Source organism: Mauremys mutica, chromosome 7 (assembly GCF_020497125.1).
Source record: "Mauremys mutica isolate MM-2020 ecotype Southern chromosome 7, ASM2049712v1, whole genome shotgun sequence".
NCBI classification, from domain to species: Eukaryota; Metazoa; Chordata; order Testudines; family Geoemydidae; genus Mauremys; species Mauremys mutica.
This window is the reverse complement of record NC_059078.1, coordinates 4319621-4339766: the sequence shown is the minus strand read 5'-3', so window position 1 is coordinate 4339766 and position 20146 is coordinate 4319621. Positions and strand designations below refer to the sequence as shown.

The 20146-nt window shown below is 44.5% G+C and overlaps 1 protein-coding gene across 3 annotated transcripts in view; it reads right to left on the bottom strand.

The window, feature by feature from the left end:
• Window positions 1–20146, bottom strand: part of PTPRG (protein tyrosine phosphatase receptor type G) — a 569213-nt gene that overhangs the window by 76315 nt on the left and 472752 nt on the right. For 2 of the 3 annotated variants that reach the window (XM_045023224.1, XM_045023223.1), the window contains one exon: window positions 10688–10820. In XM_045023224.1, the coding sequence (XP_044879159.1) occupies window positions 10688–10820 (133 nt within the window). The remainder of the gene's footprint in view (window positions 1–10687; window positions 10821–20146) is intronic. The other variant, XM_045023221.1, reaches the window with a different exon arrangement.

The following is a 20146-nucleotide window of genomic DNA, read 5'->3' as shown; positions in this document are numbered from 1 at the left end:
AAGCATGAAGAGGACTCAGAGAGTGATGCTAGAAGCTTGAACAAGTAACCAACAGCTGCCCAGAGTTCCAAACTTAAAATGCAACAATGATACGCTTCATCTCTTCGCAGTATAGAAGAGGTAGCTGCCACACCTCAGTGAGCATGATCAGGACACCAAGATATGTCCTGAGTAAGCGAGTACTATTTCTGTATCTTTGCCTCTAGTGGCACCAAAACAAATACGACTCTTGTCTTTTATACCAGGTGCAAATAAGCTGTGAAGTGCTTCTCTGCATTGTCTAAACTGGGGAGGGAGAACATGATGGCGAAACCTACCCAACTCCCTAAAAAGTGATGGTAGGCATCAGATTCCTTAGTTTTTAATATTGTCTCCTCTTTCAGATGGCAGTAATGAGGTGGAAGGGCATGGCATGCTCCCCATCCCCACTGCTCCTTTGGTGAGGAATCACGTGGACCAGCCAAATCACAGGGAGGTGGGCACGATGGACCACACAGCAGTACGGGTGGAGTGCTCATTGCACTCTCCCCACTCCATGCAGCACTTTGCACCTACAGAAATGCAAAACCCCCAGGGGGCTCAGATCCCATGGTGATGGGGTCCAGTATAAGAATGTGGGTAGATGCTGTACTGCCAGTGCATGGATGGAGAGACCACCTGGAAGTTGCTGAAGCTGGGACGGGGGAAGTTGAGAAAGTGATTAAGGAATTGCTGGTGCAGAGGAGGCAGAAGCACCGAGGCTGGGATGGGAATCAAGAGGCAGTTTCCGTGCTGATCAATATGGGAGTGGGGGAACAGAGGCCAGTTTGAGGAGAGAGCAAGAGTGTTTGGGCACTTGTAGGAAGTGCTTAGGCGTCCGACTGAGCTCACAGCTCTTCCTACCAATATTTCTTCACCTCCAGCCTGTGAGGCCACACACTGTGGTCTGACCCACAGCTCCACTCTCTCCGGACTGCACCATCATGCTGTGGGAGGCTTTGTGCAGTCCCAACAGAACCACACCCACATCTTTATTCCTATGCCAACAAAACACACATGATTCTTCAGGGCTTAACTCACACTCCTGGGCAAATTTTGCACATGCATCCACTGCACATACTGAGACCTGCACTTGCATGTCAAAAGGATGTGTGTGGAAGATATGTAGGTACAACTTTGGAAACTCTTTGATTAGTTGTTTCCTAAGTCTTGCTGCTTCCTAACCTTTGTTAAAAATGCTAATGCTACACTTTTTGTATGACAGGAACTCAGCACTGAATTTGATTGATTACTTTTACTCAGCATGTGCAGTGGATGCTTCACACAACATACAGTCAACCCATGGAACTCATTGCCAGGGGATGTTGTGAAAGCAAAAACTATAACTGTATTCACAAAAGAACTGATAAGTTCATGGAGGATAGGTCCCTCAAAGGCTATTAGCCAAGAGGGTCAGGGATGCCACCTCATGCTCTCTGTGTCCCTAGTCCCTGTTTGCCAGAAGCTGGGAGTGGACAACAGGGGATGGATCACAAGATGATTACCTATTCTGCTCATTCCCTCTGAAGCACCTGGCATTGGTCATTGTCAGAAACAAGACACTCGGCTAGATGGACCATTGGTCTGACCAAGTGTGGCCATTCTTGTTCTTAACTTTAAGCATGTATTTCAATCTCATCGACGTCAGTGGAACTTAATCATGTTCTTACGTCATGTCCTCATAAAGAATCAGCACCTGAGGTGTTGCTGTAACACCATATCTTCATCTTACTGTATGTAAGTGGTTGCTCGAACATCTAATTTTTGAATTAATTAGAATCTAGTGGGACTGACGTTTTAGACCAATGTTAGTAAGCAAATATTCTGCACATCTAGAATGACTGGGCAGTTACTAGGTTTGAAAATGGCAACGTTTCACAGAAAACCGAGCAGTAAAAACCGTTGCTGTGTTCAAGTAGCTAGTTTTCAAAGTTCAATACAGAGCAACTTCAAAATAAGGTTTTTAATTAGAAGAAGAAAGTATTGTGGTTATTGCACGTTAAGGACCAGCTGCATGCCAAACTAATCTAGGAGGCTGGCAGAAAGGGAAGCCTGGAGAATTCTGCAGGTTTTATTAATAGTGGCTGTGCCAATGCAAATAATCTTTTGTGAAATAATAAATGGATCTCTCAGGTGATTGGCAACGAGAGAGAGACTTTTTCATCTTTAGGGCAATGGTTCAAATCCACCTGGGAAATGTTGAGCATTGTTACCAGCTGGACTGAGGCCACCCAACAGTTTCTTGTGGACAACTATTGACATCACAGAAAAGAGCTCTAATTAAAATGGTATCGTTTCCTGGAAGAGTCAGCAGAGGCACCAAGAGCTGAATTACCCTTTCACGTCTAGGGACGGCTGTTCCTCCAGAAAGGTGTTTGATGCATTGTGTCAGGGCAGTGCGGGAAAACTTGCAATGCTATTGCCTATGCTGAGCCTATTCTGTGGATAGATACAAACCTACACATTGGCCGTCTAACTTCAGAAAAGATTAACTCTAGACCTGAACTTTGCACTGGGCTATAGCTCTATAACGGGCTGTGGCACAGGGTGAGTGTCCCTTTAAGAGGGTTGAGGACTCAACTGCACTTGTGTGAGATTTGGCCTGTTTCCTCAGCGGAAGGCAATGAGTTAAGTCATCTGACAAGGTATCAGGTGACCAGGAGCTGGTTCCCTGACCGAAGTGGCTGCTGGGACTGTGTTCTTCTGCCGAAAGAAGGGCAACAGCTGTGAAAGGTGCCACTGCTGAAGAGGCCAAAGAAGTGCAGCTGCTAATGGAGCGTGGTGGCAGGGAGAAGAGAATATACCCTGCAAGGGGTGGACTTTTGGGATCTAGCCAGGCCAAGTCACCATAGTGACTTGACTATGCAGAGGACTGGGAACAGTTCAGCCAGTTTTCTGCTGAACTTACCAGGCCAGCGAGAGCACAGGCTGACTGCAAAAAAAATAAAATAAAAAATGGATCCATCCCCCCTGAATTTTGGAAAAGATTGGATTGGAACCAAAACCTTTCAGCTCTGGCCCTTCTCTGTCCAAAACGTCAGTACTCAGTGCCATCAAGATGGCAGGCAAAATTTTCAAAAGCACTACAGTGACTTTTGAACCTACATCCCATTTTCAAAAACGACTTAGGCACTTTGGAACCTAAGTCCTATTGACTTTCAGGAAGACTTAAATACCTAAGTCCCTTTTGGAAATGGGACTGGCTGCTTTTGAAAATGTTACCTAGACACTTCCAAGAGTGAGACATTCAGTAGAGACAAGAACATTTTTTAAGTACATTGCAAGTAGGTTGTCTCATTAAACTAAACAAGCAATTTTACAAATGCTGTCAATTTGCAATATAACAGCAATATTCACTTTTCAGCAAAGTACACCAGACAAAATACACCTCTATCCCGATATAACACTGTCCTCGGGAGCCAAAAAATCTTACCGCGTTATAGGTGAAACCACGTTGTATCGAACTTGCTTTGATCTGCCGGAGCACGAGTGCTGGTTTACCGCGTTATATCCGAATTTGTGTTATATCGGGTCGTGTTATATCGGGGTAGAGGTGTACAATATCATGGGTACTCGTAAGAGAAAACCCATAAAATGATCAAACAACAGCTCCACCACTGGTCAGACAGAAATCTCCCTCATTTCCATTAAGCTCAAACACAGGCTGTAGTTTGGTTTAATACTGAACGGTAGCTTTCCTAGAGAACCTTCGTTAGCAGTGATAATTATAGAACAGGACTTGGCTCTTACCTAGCATTTTTCATCTGTAGCTTTACAGACGAGGCTAAGGGCTTCATCACTAATACACCAGTTGGGAAACAGGCACTGAGATATTAAGGGCCTAATCTTGCTCCCACTGAAGTCAATGAGATCTCTGCCATTGAGTTCTACGGTACTGCTATCAAATACTCAGCGGCTTGCCCAGGGTCACACAATGAATCAATGACACAGAACCAAGATCTCCTGACTCGCTGTTAAACTCTATAGGATGCTATTAAAAAAAACCTACAGGAAAAGAGTTCCTATAGAACTTTTGCCCAAGGAAGTTAAAATCATTTTTCCCTAAGCTACCTCAAAGACCACGTGATTACAAACAAGCACTGCAAAGCTTGCTTTGCTCTCTGAAAGGCAGCAGCTGTGTTGCTCCAGAAATCCCTCCTGAATGTAAACATATTAGCACTGTATAAACAGCTTGATTTAATAAGAAAGGCAGTACAATGTTCCTGCTTTGTCTTCAGGATCACAACGTTGACAACTGCAATAATTCAAAGGTGAATTATGGTATCCACTGAAAAGAGGGGAAAAGAAAACTCTCAAGCTATACTTGTGAATTAATTTCCTCCTCTTAGCTGAAAATGAGAAATGGATATAATTTAGTTCCTATTTAAAAATTGCTGTTGGCTAAAACTCTAAAATGTTAATTGCTTCTTAATAGTGTCTGCGTATTTTACCCTTTTAAAACCACTCTCTATAGTATGGTATTGTTTTGAATAAAAGTCACAAACAAAAACATCTGACAATGAAAGGTCACCAGTCACACAAAATACCTTTTTTTTTTCATTGCAAAGCTCAGAGACAAGAACTCATTGCATGTCTAAATATTTCATGTGTTCCCAGAATGTAGCCATCTCCCTACTCCTCCATGAAACAGAAGTACAAAGAGCATTCTGGTATCAACATGCAGAACTAGTGACACCACGTAACTGGCTTATTTTCACAGTTCTAATGATTAATAATACAAGTACCACCATACAAAGGTTTAATCTGCAACAGAGTTCACAGAAATCAGCTGTGTAACCATAAACATGTCTCATGCCATATCAGGGCAGAACATAGTACACAAATTGGTTTGCTATATGAAAAGTTAAGTGGACAGTCTCTCTCTCTTGCGCGCGCGCGCACACACACACACACACACACACACACACCCTACACCTGGAGGCTAGGAGTATTTCATTCAATTCTCAAAGCCCAGAGAAAAGGAACCTATGCACACGTAAGCACATCCAAACCTTTTGGTTTGTTTCCATCAGTACTTCTGTGACTAGCAGCCAACTGTCTCAATATCCTTCCTGCACACCAGCGTGATTATGTTCATAACTAGACTCTCACCTCCCTTCAGTATTCCTATGCTAACTGTCACTAGAACAAACTTTATTTAGCGGGAGTGGGGTACTATTAATCCAAGCACAGTATGCATAAGTACTGTGCTAGTTTTCCTTTGCCGCTCTACTAATGCCCTTCATTCCAGGCATAAAACAAGTCGTCTTGTTTTAGACCTTGTGTGACCAGACATTCCAGTCATCATGTGCACTGGGGCTAAAGATCCGATTGCCAAACTCATTTTCAAATGTGAAGAAAGATGTGAACCAAGGTATACAAAAGTGAAATGTGAAATGATGGACTTCTCATTCCTCCTACTCCAGCAACCAGAGGTTCACAACCAACACCAGTAAAATTTCAAGCCGAATCTGTTATAATGCAAAGATTGGGTTTCTGGTTGTCCTATGGATATCTGAGGAAGCTACCAGCTCATTGTTCTGGGGTATCAGGCAATGGGATTTTTTTCAGCCTCATTATGCTGACATTTGATTTGCCCCTATAATAACACAGCCCTCCTTGCACTACAGCTTCATTAAAAAAATGTTAAGAAAACGAGTGTAAAAAAGAGGCCAAAATTGCTGGATTCACGTTGCAATATCTTTTCATGACTTCAGATGGTAGCAGTGCTAGAGAGAATAAAGTGACCTCCTCATTCAAAGATCAATCATGTCACAGTCTTCGTTTGTCCAATCTCCTTCAGGCAAAGGGAGTAGGAAGCACAAATTGCCCCTGCAAATCAAGAATCTCATACAGAAGTGGGACAAACCACTCTGATAGAATCATAGAATCTCAGGGTTGGAAGGGACCTCAGGAGGTCATCTAGTCCAACCCCCTGCTCAAAGCAGGACCAAACCCAACTAAATCATCCCAGCCAGGGCTTTGTCAAGCCTGACCTTAAAAACCTCTAAGGAAGGAGATTCCACTACCTCCCTAGGTAACCCATTCCAGTTCTTCACCACCCTACTAGTGAAAAAGTTTTTCCTAATATCCAACCTAAACCTCCCCCTCTGCAACTCTCAAATATCTCCAACTGTAAAGATTTTCTACTGAATACTCTACTGAAGTTCAACACCTTAAAAGGTGGGAAAAGCTTTTGCTCTTTCAATTTTCAAACTGTTCCCTTACATCTACATATTATGAAACATTTCATTTATAGAACATGACATGACAGTTGCAAAGGATCAGAAGAGAGTTAATTTTGTTATATATATTCACAAACAAAAAAATCTAACTTCTTATTTAGACCTCTAGATGCTAGGGCGTCAATACAATACAAACAACCAGAAGGCTTTGCTCTGCTTCAATGTTCTATTTATGTCACCTCTGTTCTCAAATCATCTAGTCTCTCAAATCCCCAAAAGTGAAAATATCAAGTTGTTTTACCCTCAAAATGCATTGCTAAAGGGTAATCCATGTCTCTTCTGAATTTTCTAATTCTCGGTAGGAGTTTCCTAATGCTTTTCTCACACAAGAACAAAGAGTTGCTGGACAGGAAAAGACCACTTGGACCAACACGCCTGTCCCCTTGAGGGTTATCTTTTCTTAACAACTGCTTTTTGTGCTTATACTTCAATAGCACGTTCCCCACTCTGAAAAATCTGTCTCAAACTCATTTTCATGCTATTTGCTTCGATGGCCTTATTTAGCAAATTATTCCATATGTTGCCCATTTCCCGTTAACTATTTCTTTCTGAAGACCCAGTTTATCTTAATTTCCTAACTTTTACATTAGATTGCGTGGGTGGGTTTGTTTTATTTTAAATGCCCACCAATGTAAATACATTATTTTTCCTAAGGAAAGTGAAGAAACTGAAAAGGGCACTCAAAATGCAGTGTAACCACTTCATTGCCAATGCTCTGTACAGTCAGAAACATCACTGTTTGCCTTTCTTATTGCCCTTATATACTAGTTTCATAGTCTCAAGGATTTTCATACACAAAATCTTAAACTAATTCCTACTCAGTATATATGGCCTGACTGTTAACATCTAATGTGTACCCTTGTGGTTTGGTTATTGACTCCAAATTTGTTATTTTATATTTGTTCATAAATACCTTTAGACTGCTAATTATATTCATATATTTGTGCTTCATGTAGAGGTCCAAATGTATATTTTTCATGTCTAAAATAATATTGAATCTCCATGAGTTTTCAGTATAGATTATATACATAGAGAGGCTATCCATTGTTGTGATGGGGTTTAATGTCTAGTTTTCATAATTCTTATTAACCTGTTAACAAATGGTTAATTACTCATGCAAATTATAGAATAGACAAAGACTAGTTCCTGTGCCTTTATGCTATCAAATAAGTAACTGAGTTTCAATCAAGGTCTTTCCTCATGTTCCTTCCTTCCTCTGTGTAGTTTTTTGTTGTTACTGAGCAAATTAAATCTCCTAAAAAGTCACCTGAAACATTTTAAGGATAAGTGTTGAACCTCAGTTATATTTTAATTTTAGCCACCTATAATATAGCCATCTCCATTAAAAGCATTTACTAACAGTTGTTCTATAGATATTGGTGATGAAGCAGGTACTGCAATTCCACCGTATATCTTAGAGCAAATTTTTGCTACCGCTTCAGCAAATCCAACACTAGTCTTCTCAATTACTCTTCACAGTGCATTAGTGAAATTGTACCAAAAGTTCCAACATTTCCCAAATAAAGGATATACGTTAATCTCCCAGTGCCACACAACCATTTTCCTGGATGACTCCCATTAAGATTTTTTTTCAACCTCAAAGCCTTTTTTTCTGAGAAGGGCCTTTTAAATCACTGTGAGATAAATATTACCCTCTATCATACTGTGCCTGTAGAACCTCATTTACTTCAATGGTGTTGCATGGATGAGAAATTTGCCTCTTTGTTTGTGTATCTGGAGGAAAAATAGGACAGACTTTAGAAAGATGATATACAATGAAAGAAAGGCCAGCTATGGGGGGCCATTGGAGTCTTTACAATTTAATCTTTTAACTAATTAATGTTACCACTGTATTCATGATAGCCTCATAGCAATGTTAATTATTTGCCTCCGTTAATTGAAAAGATTTTACTGTGGAGCACTGTTGCCTATTTATTAATATTTGTTTGAACTTTCCAGATCCATCAAGTTGGTCAATTAATCATTGCTCAAAGATGTTTTAGAAGATAGACTGGTAGTCCCCTAAATTGGTTCTTTATGGAAAATGATTAAAATACACAGATTTCTAATGATACTACCCCTCCCATGCCCTATTTAAGCTGTTTGTGAAATAAACTATTTATATTAATCAATATTGACATTTGTACTGGGTTAATCCTTTGTAAATTTGTGCTCAACAATTGAAGAAAAATGGTTTTAAAGAACAGTGAAAACTTAAGTTCTTTTGATACAGACCCAAACCAAAACGAACACTGATACTACTGACATCAGTGATAAACATTTCACCCAAATCCAACACCGCTGATCTGTGCTAGAACCTTGAAACAGCCTTCTCCCATTTCCCAGGCTTGGTTACTCCATCTAAACATCTGGGTCCCCATGACAGCAAGTGGGTCTGAAAGCTCTGGACTGGGATGGCAAAGATTTAACCAGTAGAGACCTGCTGTTTCCCGGCCCTGCTATTTAAACCTTTCCTTTCTGGACAGGAGCTCCAGGGCTTTCTGAACTTGTCATGCCTCCTGTCCTTCAGGATACAGAGTCTCTTCTAGAAAAGAAATGGTAAATTCCATAGAAGAAAAGCCCTGGGTCTCTCCTCAGAGCCTGTCTTCCACAGGAGTACATGCTAAGGTAAACTATCAAATAAAAGCAGCAAAGAGTCTTGTGGCACCTTATAGACTAACAGACGTTTTGGAGCATGAGCTTTCGTGGATGCATCCGACGAAGTGGGTATTCACCCACGAAAGCTCATGCTCCAAAACGTCTGTTAGTCTATAAGGTGCCACAGGACTCTTTGCTGCTTTTACAGATTCAGACTAACACGGCTACCCCTCTGATACTCTATCAAATAACTTTATCTCAACAGAAGACAAAAGATGCAGTGGCTTCAGGTACATCTAGAAAGATGCTTTAGAATCAAATCTGTTTTAGGTCTAAAGTGAGATGAGTTTAGTGATGCTAAACCTACTTCCCTCGGGGGTAACTATCATCCCCATCATTAAACTAATATACAACTTGGACTAACCAACAGGATCTCTTCAGAAGAGGAAATCTGAAGGGTTTGTTTTTATTGTATTTTATTCCCATAGGCTTTACTATGTGTTTCATTACAGTAGTATCTGGGCCCCTCACTAATATTACAGAACTAATCACAGACTATCAGGGTTGAAAGGGACCTCAGGAGATCATCTAGTCCAACCCCCTGCTCAAAGCAGGACCAATCCCCAGACAGATTTTTACCACAGTTCCCTAAATGGCCCCCCTCAAGGATTGAACTCACAACCCTGGGTTTAGCAGGCCAATGCTCAAACCATTGAGCTATCCCCCCAAAACTGAAGTCAAGGAGAATCCTTGAGGAGAATCCTCAAAAGATGCCTTCTGAAGTTCTTGGGGGATATCACAGGGGGAACAGTCCTTCTGCCTGACCAGGGACTTGAACCCTAGACCCTCAGATTAAAAGTCTGATGCTCTACCAACTGAGCTACCCCAAAACACTGCTATGAGGTAGACAAGGATTATTGTCCTCATTTTACAGATGGGGAAACTGAGAGCTTAAGTGAATTGTCCAAGATCATACAGGGAGTCTGTGGCCAAGACAGGCCTAGAACTCAGAACCCCGGTTCAGTGAGCCTTTTTCACAAGACCATCTTTCCCAAAAGTCAGGATTGATGTGCGTTCTTACAGCTATTTAAGGAGAGGTAACTGAGGAGACACTAGTCTGTGTTACAAGTGGTTCTGGCCATTGCTATCACTAATCTCATCTCATCTTCATGAAAATCAATACCCGAAACACTTGAAATACTGTATATACGTGTTCATAAGCTGAATATTTTTGGAAAAAAATGATGCATCAAAGAGCGGGGGTTGGCTTATAAATGGGTTTACACCAAAATTTTATTATTTTAAACTCTATGGAATCATTGAATTGAATATCTAATACATTATCGTTTTGTTTACCTGGAGCGTCAGCAGGCATGGAGCCTCTCAGCTCCCTGTCGGTTCGCCGTTCCCAGCCAATGGGAGCTGCGGGAAGTGGCAAACCACGGCCACAAAGAGCTGAGGGGCTCCGTGCCTGTGAACGCCCCAGGTAAACAAAACGTACAGGCCCGCTAGCGGCTTACCCTAACGGGCCAGGAGCCAAAGTTTGCCAAACCCTGAAATATAGGGTCGACTTATGAAAGGGTCATACAATTTTTCCTATTTTTACCTATCCATCTTGGGGGGGTCAGCTTATAAGCAAACGGGCTAATGAACAAGTATATACGGGTAGTTAACCAATACGGCTGTCCTAACACCTCTAGAGATATCTAATGCATCCATCATCGTCACAGCCAGTAAAATAAAAAATACAGGGATATAATCAAAAGACACTCCCCAACACTCTTTCAAATCACAGTCAGTTCCCAATGTAAAGGAAACGGGCTCACCTCCAGTAAACCAGCACAGCAAGAAGAAGGATGAGGCACAAAAAGGTCAGGGCCGACACCACAATCAGAGGGATGATCCATTCCATTTTGCCAGGAGAAGGTCTGGTTGCCATACTGGAGCTATTCTTGTCTGCTGTACAGTAAGCATATAATGAACATAATCAGTACCAATAAAAAGAATGATGCTACAATGACTACATTTATACACAGAATTAGAACTTCCATCACTCCAGTTTCACTCCAGTTCACATGATGTGAGCAAATAATCAGAGACTGGACCTTCAAAAGTGTCGCTTAATCTTTCACTTTCATATAAGCATTACAGCATGAAAGTATGGTGCATACACAATGCATCAACTGGACTCTACTACTGTACCTAGTTCCAATTTTAGGGCCAGGTCCTGCAAACAGGATCCAAGCGTTACTCTTACCATCAGAAGTCATTCCCCCAGGTCAATGAATTAAGAGCTCCGCGTGGTAAGTAAAGTTTGCAGGTTCATGCCCCTCATTTGTAAGTGCTTTGGGGCAGGGAATGTGTTTTACTCTTTTACAAAGCTCTGTGTAAAATGTACTTCAATGTACGCACTATTGTAATAACAGCACTTAGAAAAAACCTCAACATGTTATTCATCCAGTAGCACATCATAATGTTCGGTGAATTGTTAAGGTCTGTTGAGTTAGTACATATGAAGGTACTTTTAGAACACTGATTATTGAAATGGGTGGACAGATGGAATCTGTTGCAATCCACTATGGAAATCCTTACTTCTCAGGTTTTATATAAAACTATGGCAAGATCCTGGCAGCTGATATCAGGATGAGTCAGCAGAAATAACACTAGGATGATAGGGCCTTGCATACACAAAAGTATAGGCCTCAGTCATGTATTGGGACCTATTGTTCTAGAAACTGTATACACATATAATGACAAGAGGGACCTCGCTCCATAAGAACTTGCATTTTAAGGATCATTACGTATTTCAAAAAGCCCTCTACCTTGTGCAAATTCACAAAACGTTGAAAAGTGAAACTTTCTTGCACAACAGCTTAAATGAACAATTACTGGGTGCAGTTTCTGTCATTTATTTTGCATTACTTAAACATCCTGCTGGCTGCTCTGCAAATATCAATAAGAAGTGGCAGGGTAAGGAAGATTGTAAATGGCTTCAGATCTGAACAAAGATAGAAAAATACACACTTGACTTTTTGTTTATTCATCCTCACCTCGCCATGTGTTTTCTCTGACTAGAGCAATTCCATGCTCTTGTTCCGTATTGTATTATCATCTCTTCTGATACAGCAGCAAATCTTACCAGAGAAACATAATTGCCTTTTCACCATAGGTAGGCAAAACACAGATAATTGGATGTCACATAATATGAAGTCATACTCTATTTTAATAGCATTTAGATTATACTCCTCCATAGGCAGGAGTAAAATTCAAACAATATAGAAGTAAAGGTTAATTGTAAATGCTTTTGCCAGACGGCTGAAAACAGAGCAAGACCATAGGCTGTTGCAAGCCCAGCAAGAAATCTTTCTAGTTTTAAGAAGTAGGCTGATAGAGGTAATGCCCTTTGGCAGCCAAGCCTAAATGAGGTGCTAATCAGAGGGATGTTTGGGGGGAAGTGAACGTGTACTGAGTGCAGAATTGATCACAAGAAAGATGAATAGCCAGTATCATTCCTAGTCTCTAACCTCACTGAATAAATGTTGCAGAGGGCACCGGCTTTGCACTAACTTGTCTCAGACACATTATTCAGAGTTTTTATTTAGAATATGTGTGCACTACACATTAAAGCTTATAATCTATTTCACATTGTATGCTTCAGTCATTGCAATACACTAACAATATACCACTATTAAGATATTTGATTTCATTTAGTAGTTCAGAGCAAGAAAAATCTTTTCATCAGTGGAACTCAAATCGCTTTAACAAAAATTAAGCATCCCAACGTGTGTGTGTGTGTGTGTGTGTGTGTGTGTGTGTGTCAGTACTATTGATCAGAGTGGTAGAGAAGAGTAAATTAAAACGTATGGTTCATTAAAACTTACTAGGAAAGTGAAATACCACCAGCAACCCCATGCCAGACAGAATATTACTTCATTTCTCTCCTACAAGGTGAGTGTTCCATACATGATCCTCTCCTTACGCTTTGGCATAAAAATGTATATTTTAGTTTGCATGAAATAATTCACATCCCTTAGCAAACACAGAGTTTTGACACACCGCAATTAAGTACAATACTTTTGTAATATTCATGATGTTCCTTTTATTTATTCTACTGGGGAGATTGTGCTTATCTGACCTCTCATACCCATCTTGCCACAGATGTGAAAAGAAGAAAGAGCTCAATATGTCAAAAGGTAGAATAGCAAGCACAATTCATTGATGCTGATGGCTGAGATTCCAAGTGGAAATGGCCAAGCAACAATCTGCCACTAGAGAGAAAAAACTAGTTTCTTGGTTTTGAAAAGAAACTAAGTGTTTTTCACTGCTTAAGCGATGTTTGGAGTGAACTGAAATAAAAACATCAGCGAAAGTTGCTATAAGATGACTGTTGATGCTAGAAGACTTTAGCAGTACATCTGGACTGCCAGCAGGTGCCTTCTTCAGTATAGGAGAAGAGAATCAGATTAAAAGACAGCATGCTGCGTAACATGAACAAAATGTTGAGAAACTGATACATTGAAAAGAAGGATACAGAGCTTTATTCTTCTCTGCACTCTAGGAAAAATCAGCCTTTCAATCTTTCATTTTTAAACTGAGAACACCGAGCAGTGGTAGAGCAAATAATGTATCCTTGTTGTAACTGTGCCCAGTATATGCCTTACTTCAGCATTAAAAAAAAAAAAACATGGACAAGAAAACTCCAATTTTGCTAAGAAATGTAAACAGTTTCCAGTGGCATATGTCATTGTTGAATTAATTCAGTTTGCCTTTTACTGGCTTGGAATTCATCCCAGTAGGAAGGAATAAAAACTATAATAGCATATCTGCTTCAGGAAGTCCTACACAACATGAGCTCAGGCAGTTCAAAATCCACTTCTCAGTGTGCGAAAGGGTGTAGGTATCCATAACAATCACTTTCTTGAGAAACACTTAGTCAGCACTTTCATCTATTTTAGGACCTGGCACAGGAAATTGGAGAGAGAGACAACAACAAAGGGTGCTTTGGCATGGGGATTTATTGACAAAGGTCAATGGGAGAAAGAGAAATTCTACAGTCAGAAAATTCTAGTCTCTAAAGCTTTCTCCCTGAGGATATAAAAATGTTTATTCTCCAAAAGTAATGCCACTTGTCACAATAAGCAATAGTTGCTGGTAATATATTACCTACCTTACCTATGCCTTGCTGAAACTTCCCCTTTATCATCCCTTGACACCGCATAAACCTCCAGTGCAGAGACAAAGTTCTGTTTGTCATATAATTTTACTATAATATAATAAACTGTCATTGTCCCAGCACAGCTGTCTCATATCATCCACTCATTCAAATGAAAGGCAATTGTCAGTCATTCCTTTGAGTAAACGAGACTACAAGCTGATACAGAATGGTCAGTTAATAGCACTCAGAGATAATGTCAGTCATTCTAAGTGTGGAAATGTGAGAAGTTTTAAAAATGTTTTTAAATATGTCATGCAGAAATTTTTTTACTTATTTATTTACAGGCATTTCTTCAGTGCTCATTCCTATTGACTGCTATAACTCTTCAATATGCCATTTCAATATTTAATAAACTGATGTTGATGACCCATAACCATAATGTCAAGTAATCAAGATTCACACTGTTCTTCTGAATAAGATCTCCTTGTGTAATCCAGTACGTCTATTTACCAGCATTCAAACCCTATTACTGTATGCTTCTATAATCTGCCATGCAAAACTGGTCAAGTGTTGCATGAAAATACAACTTAATAATTCTTGCACATATGAAGAAAAATAATTACACAGACGTTTAATTATCCTAGTGAGATTATCCCCAAAAGGCTTTTGTAACCTCAGCCCCAGTGAAGATTTTTCTGAAAACCAAAGCACTGAAGTCCTATATTGAGACTAAATAAGGTTTAGAATGCATGACATGATCTCGCTATAAAGCCCTCTTGTGAGCAAACTTGTGTGAAGCTTTGTAACCCTGTGGGGAATAAGGAGCAGTTCCTATAAAATGGAATCCCACAGGGTCGGGGCCTAGATCTATATTGTTTTCAAGCTATGCTCATGATCCAGTCTAAAGCACTAACTGGAAATATGTTAAATTTGTTGATGACAGAGGTGGAAAGTGAATACATTATAGGGTGACCAGACAGCAAGTGTGAAAAATCGGGATAGGGGGTGGAGGGTAATAGGAACCTATATAAGAAAAAGACCCTATAAAATCGGGACATCTGGTCACCCTAATACATTATCTTGTATCAAATAGTATTTGTTTACGCTTCCAACACGGCAAATCAAAGTTCTGCTGGTTAATATCGGCAATTACATGTTAAGACTGAACCATGCTTTTTTGTGCAGAATCCCACTTCTAATTTCCCGATTTAAAAAATCCTGAATAATTCTGAACAGCTGTGTATTTTACAGTTGCAGAGCAAGATACAATTAGGCAAAAAACACAATAGAGAGGGATGAGCAAAAAACTGAAACAGGAGCATGTGAGCAAGCACTCAATAGCAGAAGGAATCATTAACATCAGCCAATAACACCAGATGAGGGGGCCAATGCCATTCAGAAAATGACGACATGGCCTCAGGAAAGGTATGTGTATGTGTTGAAAGAAAATGAGCCTTCCAATACTAATTGGCCTCTCTTTCCCCATAATTTCTCATGTGTTACTATTCTCCTCTAGTCAGCTGTGCTTCCCCTTTTCAGTTATCTCCTTACGCACTGCTAATTTGGTTCCCTATAATTAATTTTGCAAGTGTACATTGTTATAAAACAATGTTCTACTCTTTAAAATGATACAATTTTCCACTCAAAACCCCCATCAAAATAACCTGACAGCAAATTTAGCTTTTCTGGTTCACTGTAGAAATGAAGTATCCAAAAAAAGCTGCTTTGTCCTCTAGAGACCATAATCAACTGCACAAACTCTCCTTTTTGCACATCCTGGGAGTGCTTTGCACGTTTTTCACCTGTACTAGTTCTCAGCAATGCTTTAAGATACTTCCTTCCACACTAGCCACCTAAGGATGCTAAGTTTCACAAACTTTGATCTAATGACATGTTTATCTCAATGTTCCAAAAGCCACTTAAGTCCTGCAAACCAGTGTTTGCTCATGCAAGGAGTCTCATGAGCAAAGGACCAGTCTCTTTGCATGAATGAAGGGTTTGCCAGGCTCAAGAGAATAAGAGAGATAGTTTTAGGGCATCTGAGTAGCTTTTTGGGTGTGAATGGGTGTGTTGTGTATTGAGATGTCTACTTGAAGACATAATTGAGGGAAACCTAAGTTGAGTTTGCACTTAGTGCTGGGAGTGGTCAGTTCCATGGTCATACTTCTCCTCAGTGGGAGTCCATTCCACAGCCTAGACCATAGGCATGCGCAGCACATTTCATTAGGGTGGGCACCCAGGACATTTTATTTTATTTTTTTAAAAGCAAACATCATAAAGGTTGGGGTGTGGGAGGGGGTGCGGTGTGCAAGAAGGGGCTCAGGGCAAGGTATTGAGGTAGAGGAGGGGTGTGGAATGTATGAGGGGGCTCAGGGGCAGGGGGTTGGGGTGTAGGCAGGGGGCTTAGGGAGGGGGTTGGGGTGCAGGAGGGGTGCGAGGTGCAAGCAGGGGGCTTACGGCAGGGAGTTGGGGTGCAGCAGGAGGCTCAGGGGTTTGGGGTGCAGGCAGGGGGCTCAGGGGAAGGGGGTTGCGGTGCAGGAGGGGTGCAAGGTGCAGGCAGGGGGCTCAGGGGCAGGGAGTTGGGGTGCAGCAGGGGGCTCAGGGGAAGGGGGTTGGGTGCGAGGTGCAAGCAGGGGGCTTAGGGAGGGGGTTGGGGTGCAGGAGGGGTGCAAGGTGCAGGCAGGGGGCTCAAGGGCAGGGAGTTGGGGTGCAGCAGGGGGCTCAGGTGCAGGGAGTTGGGGTGCAGCAGGGGGCTCAGGGGCAGGGAGTTGGGGTGCAGCAGGGGGCTCAGGTGCAGGGGGTTGGGGTGCAGCAGGGGGCTCAGGGGAAGGGAGTTGGGGTGCAGCAGGGGGCTCAGGGGCAGGGAGTTGGGGTGCAGCAGGGGGCTCAGGGGCAGGGGGTTGGGGTGCGAGGTGCAGGCAGGGGGCTCAGGGGCAGGGAGTTGGGGTGCAGCAGGGGGCTTGGGGCAGGGGGGATGTGTGCAGCAGGGAGCTCTGGGGCAGGGAGTTGGGGTGCAGCAGGGGGCTCAGGGGCAGGGAGTTGGGGTGCGAGGTGCAAGCAGGGGGCTCAGGGGCAGGGGGTTGGGGTGCAGCAGGGGGCTTGGGGCAGAGGGTTGGGGTGCAGCAGGGGGCTCGGGGCAGGGGGTTGGGGTGCAAGGTGCAAGCAGGGGGCTCAGGGGCAGGGGGGGGGGGTGCAGCAGGGGGAACGGGGCAGGGGATTGGGGTGCAGCATGGTGCTCAGGGGCAGGGGGTTGGGGTGCAGCAGGGGGCTCAGGGGAAGGGGGTTGGGGTGCAGCAAGGGGCTCAGGGGAAGGGGGTTGGGGTGCGAGGTGCAGGCAGGGGGCTCAGGGGCAGGGAGTTGGGGTGCAGCAGGGGGCTCAGGTGCAGGGAGTTGGGGTGCAGCAGGGGGCTCAGGTGCAGGGGGTTGGGGTGCAGCAGGGGGCTCAGGGGAAGGGAGTTGGGGTGCGAGGTGCAAGCAGGGGGCTCAGGTGCAGGGAGTTGGGGTGCAGCAGGGGGCTCGGGGCAGAGGGTTGGGGTGCAGCAGGGGGCTTGGGGCAGGGAGTTGGGGTTCAGCAGGGGGCTTGGGGCAGGGAGTTGGGGTGCAGCAGGGGGCTCAGGGGCAGGAAGTTGGGGTGCAAGGTGCAAGCAGGGGGCTCAGGGGCAGGGGGTTGGGGTGCAGCAGGGGGCTCAGGGGAAGGGGGTTGGGGTGCGAGGTGCAGGCAGGGGGCTCAGGGCCGGGGATGGGGGTGCAGCATGGGGCTCAGGGGCAGGGGGTTGGGGTGCAGGGTGCAGGCAGGGGGCTCAGGGGCAGGGGGTTGGGGTGCAGCAGGGGGCTCAGGTGCAGGGGGTTGGGGTGCAAGGTGCAGGCAGGGGGCTCAGGGACAGGGAGTTGGGGTGCAGCAGGGGGCTCAGGGACAGGGGGTTGGGGTGCAAGGTGCAGGCAGGGGGCTCAGGGACAGGGAGTTGGGGTGCAGCAGGGGGCTCAGGGACAGGGGGTTGGGGTGCAAGGTGCAGGCAGGGGGCTCAGGGACAGGGAGTTGGGGTGCGAGGTGCAGGCAGGGGGCTCAGGTGCAGGAGGGGTTCGGGTTCCGGCCCCCGTCCCGGCTCCGCTTACCCGCAGCGGCGCGCTCCCCACCTGCCCACCCCGGCCCCATGCCGCGCCGCTCACCGCGTTCCTGCGCGGCCCCGTGGGGTGAGGGGGCGGGGACAGGGCTCCGAGCGAGGCCTTGCCACGCCTCCAGGTACCTCCCCCGAAGCTCCCATTGGCCGCGGTTCCCCGTTCCCGGCCAATGGGAGCTGCGGGGGGCGGTGCCTGGAGCCACACACGGAGCCCGGGGCCCTAGGGAGGTGGAGCGGCGTGGGGCTTGTGGCAGCCCGCGGGCCGGATCCAAAGTCCTGAGGGGCGCAGGCGAGAGGGTGCGGCGGGGCACGCCCCGTGCGCGCGCCTGTGGTACCCAGCGCCTGGGAAATGCCCATCTCCCGCGCTCGCTCAGTGCAAAGTTTCCTCACCCCCGTCAGCGTGTGGCGGCCCTGGGTAAGGGGGGAATCATCCCTCCCGCCCCGTCACTGCAGCGCTTATCCCCCTCCAGCAAGGGCCAGGCAGTGCGCTCAGGGCCCGTCTGGGCTGACACCGTGGCGCCCTCAGCTCCCAGCGTTGAGGCGGGAAAGCTCATTAGCGAGTTCCCCACACTGAGGCTGGGGGATGCCATGATTCCCAATGCGCCACTTCCCCTCACGGGAGCAGCAGGGGACGTTCCTCTCAGGCCCTCGCTCAAAACACCAACACCCCCCAAAAAACCCGGTATTTAGTTGCCAAAGGTCCCCCCACAGAACTGTTTCCTGGAGAGGATTGATCCCGAGGGTCGGGTGCGCAGGAGTCCAGCACCCTTCCCACTGGCGTGGTTACCCTTCTTCCCTCACCCGCAGCTGGGCATTGCCTCTTCAGCCTCTGCCTCCCCTCCCTCACCCCGACCCCCTGGGTGCTCCATGGGGAACTCAGGATAAAAAAAGGAAAGTTTCCAAAGCTGCAGAATCTCTCCCTGAGAGGGAGGGGAGCGCTCTCCCTTTCCTCGTCTGGCTCGAAAGAGCCAGGCCCCCTCAGCCATTTCCATTTCCATTATCTGAACGTACTGAACAAATTCCTGGGGAACTTGCCCTCAACTAGCAACCTGAAGGGGGCCACTGGAACAAAGGTTCGCATGATGACATGAAGGAGGATTTCACTGAGGAGACGTTGAAGGATAAGCCTTTTCCGCTCAGCCAAGATACACAGATCTATAAAGGGATCCGGATTCTAAGACTTCCATCCCTCAGGGCTATGACAAACACTGCAAAACTCCCTCAAGACACAGCAAAAAAGTGTTGGTCCTTCCTAAAGATTGACTCAATGGTCACTAGGTTTGTGACAAATCATGGGCCCTTTTTAAAGACACCATAATAGAGGCCCAACTTCAATATATACCCCAAATTAAGAAAAACAGTAAAAGAACTAAAAAAGAGCCACCGTGGCTTAACAACCATGTAAAAGAAGCAGTGAGAGATAAAAAGACTTCCTTTAAAAAGTGGAAGTCAAATCCTAGTGAGGCAAATGGAAAGGAGCACAAACACTGCCAACTTAAGTGCAAGAGTGTAATAAGAAAAGCCAAAGAGGAGTTTGAAGAACAGCTAGCCAAAAACTCCAAAGGTAATAACAAAATGTTTTTTAAGTACATCAGAAGCAGGAAGCCTGCTAAACAACCAGTGGGGCCCCTTGATGATCAAAATACAAAAGGAGCGCTTAAAGACGATAAAGTCATTGCGGAGAAACTAAATGGATTCTTTGCTTCAGTCTTCACGGCTGAGGATGTTAGGGAGATTCCCAAACCTGAGCTGGCTTTTGTAGGTGACAAATCTGAGGAACTGTCACAGATTGAAGTGTCACTAGAGGAGGTTTTGGAATTAATTGATAAACTCAACATTAACAAGTCACCGGGACCAGATGGCATTCACCCAAGAGTTCTGAAAGAACTCAAATGTGAAGTTGCGGAACTATTAACTAAGGTTTGTAACCTGTCCTTTAAGAACATAAGAACATAAGAAAGGCCGTACCGGGTCAGACCAAAGGTCCATCTAGCCCAGTATCTGTCTACCGA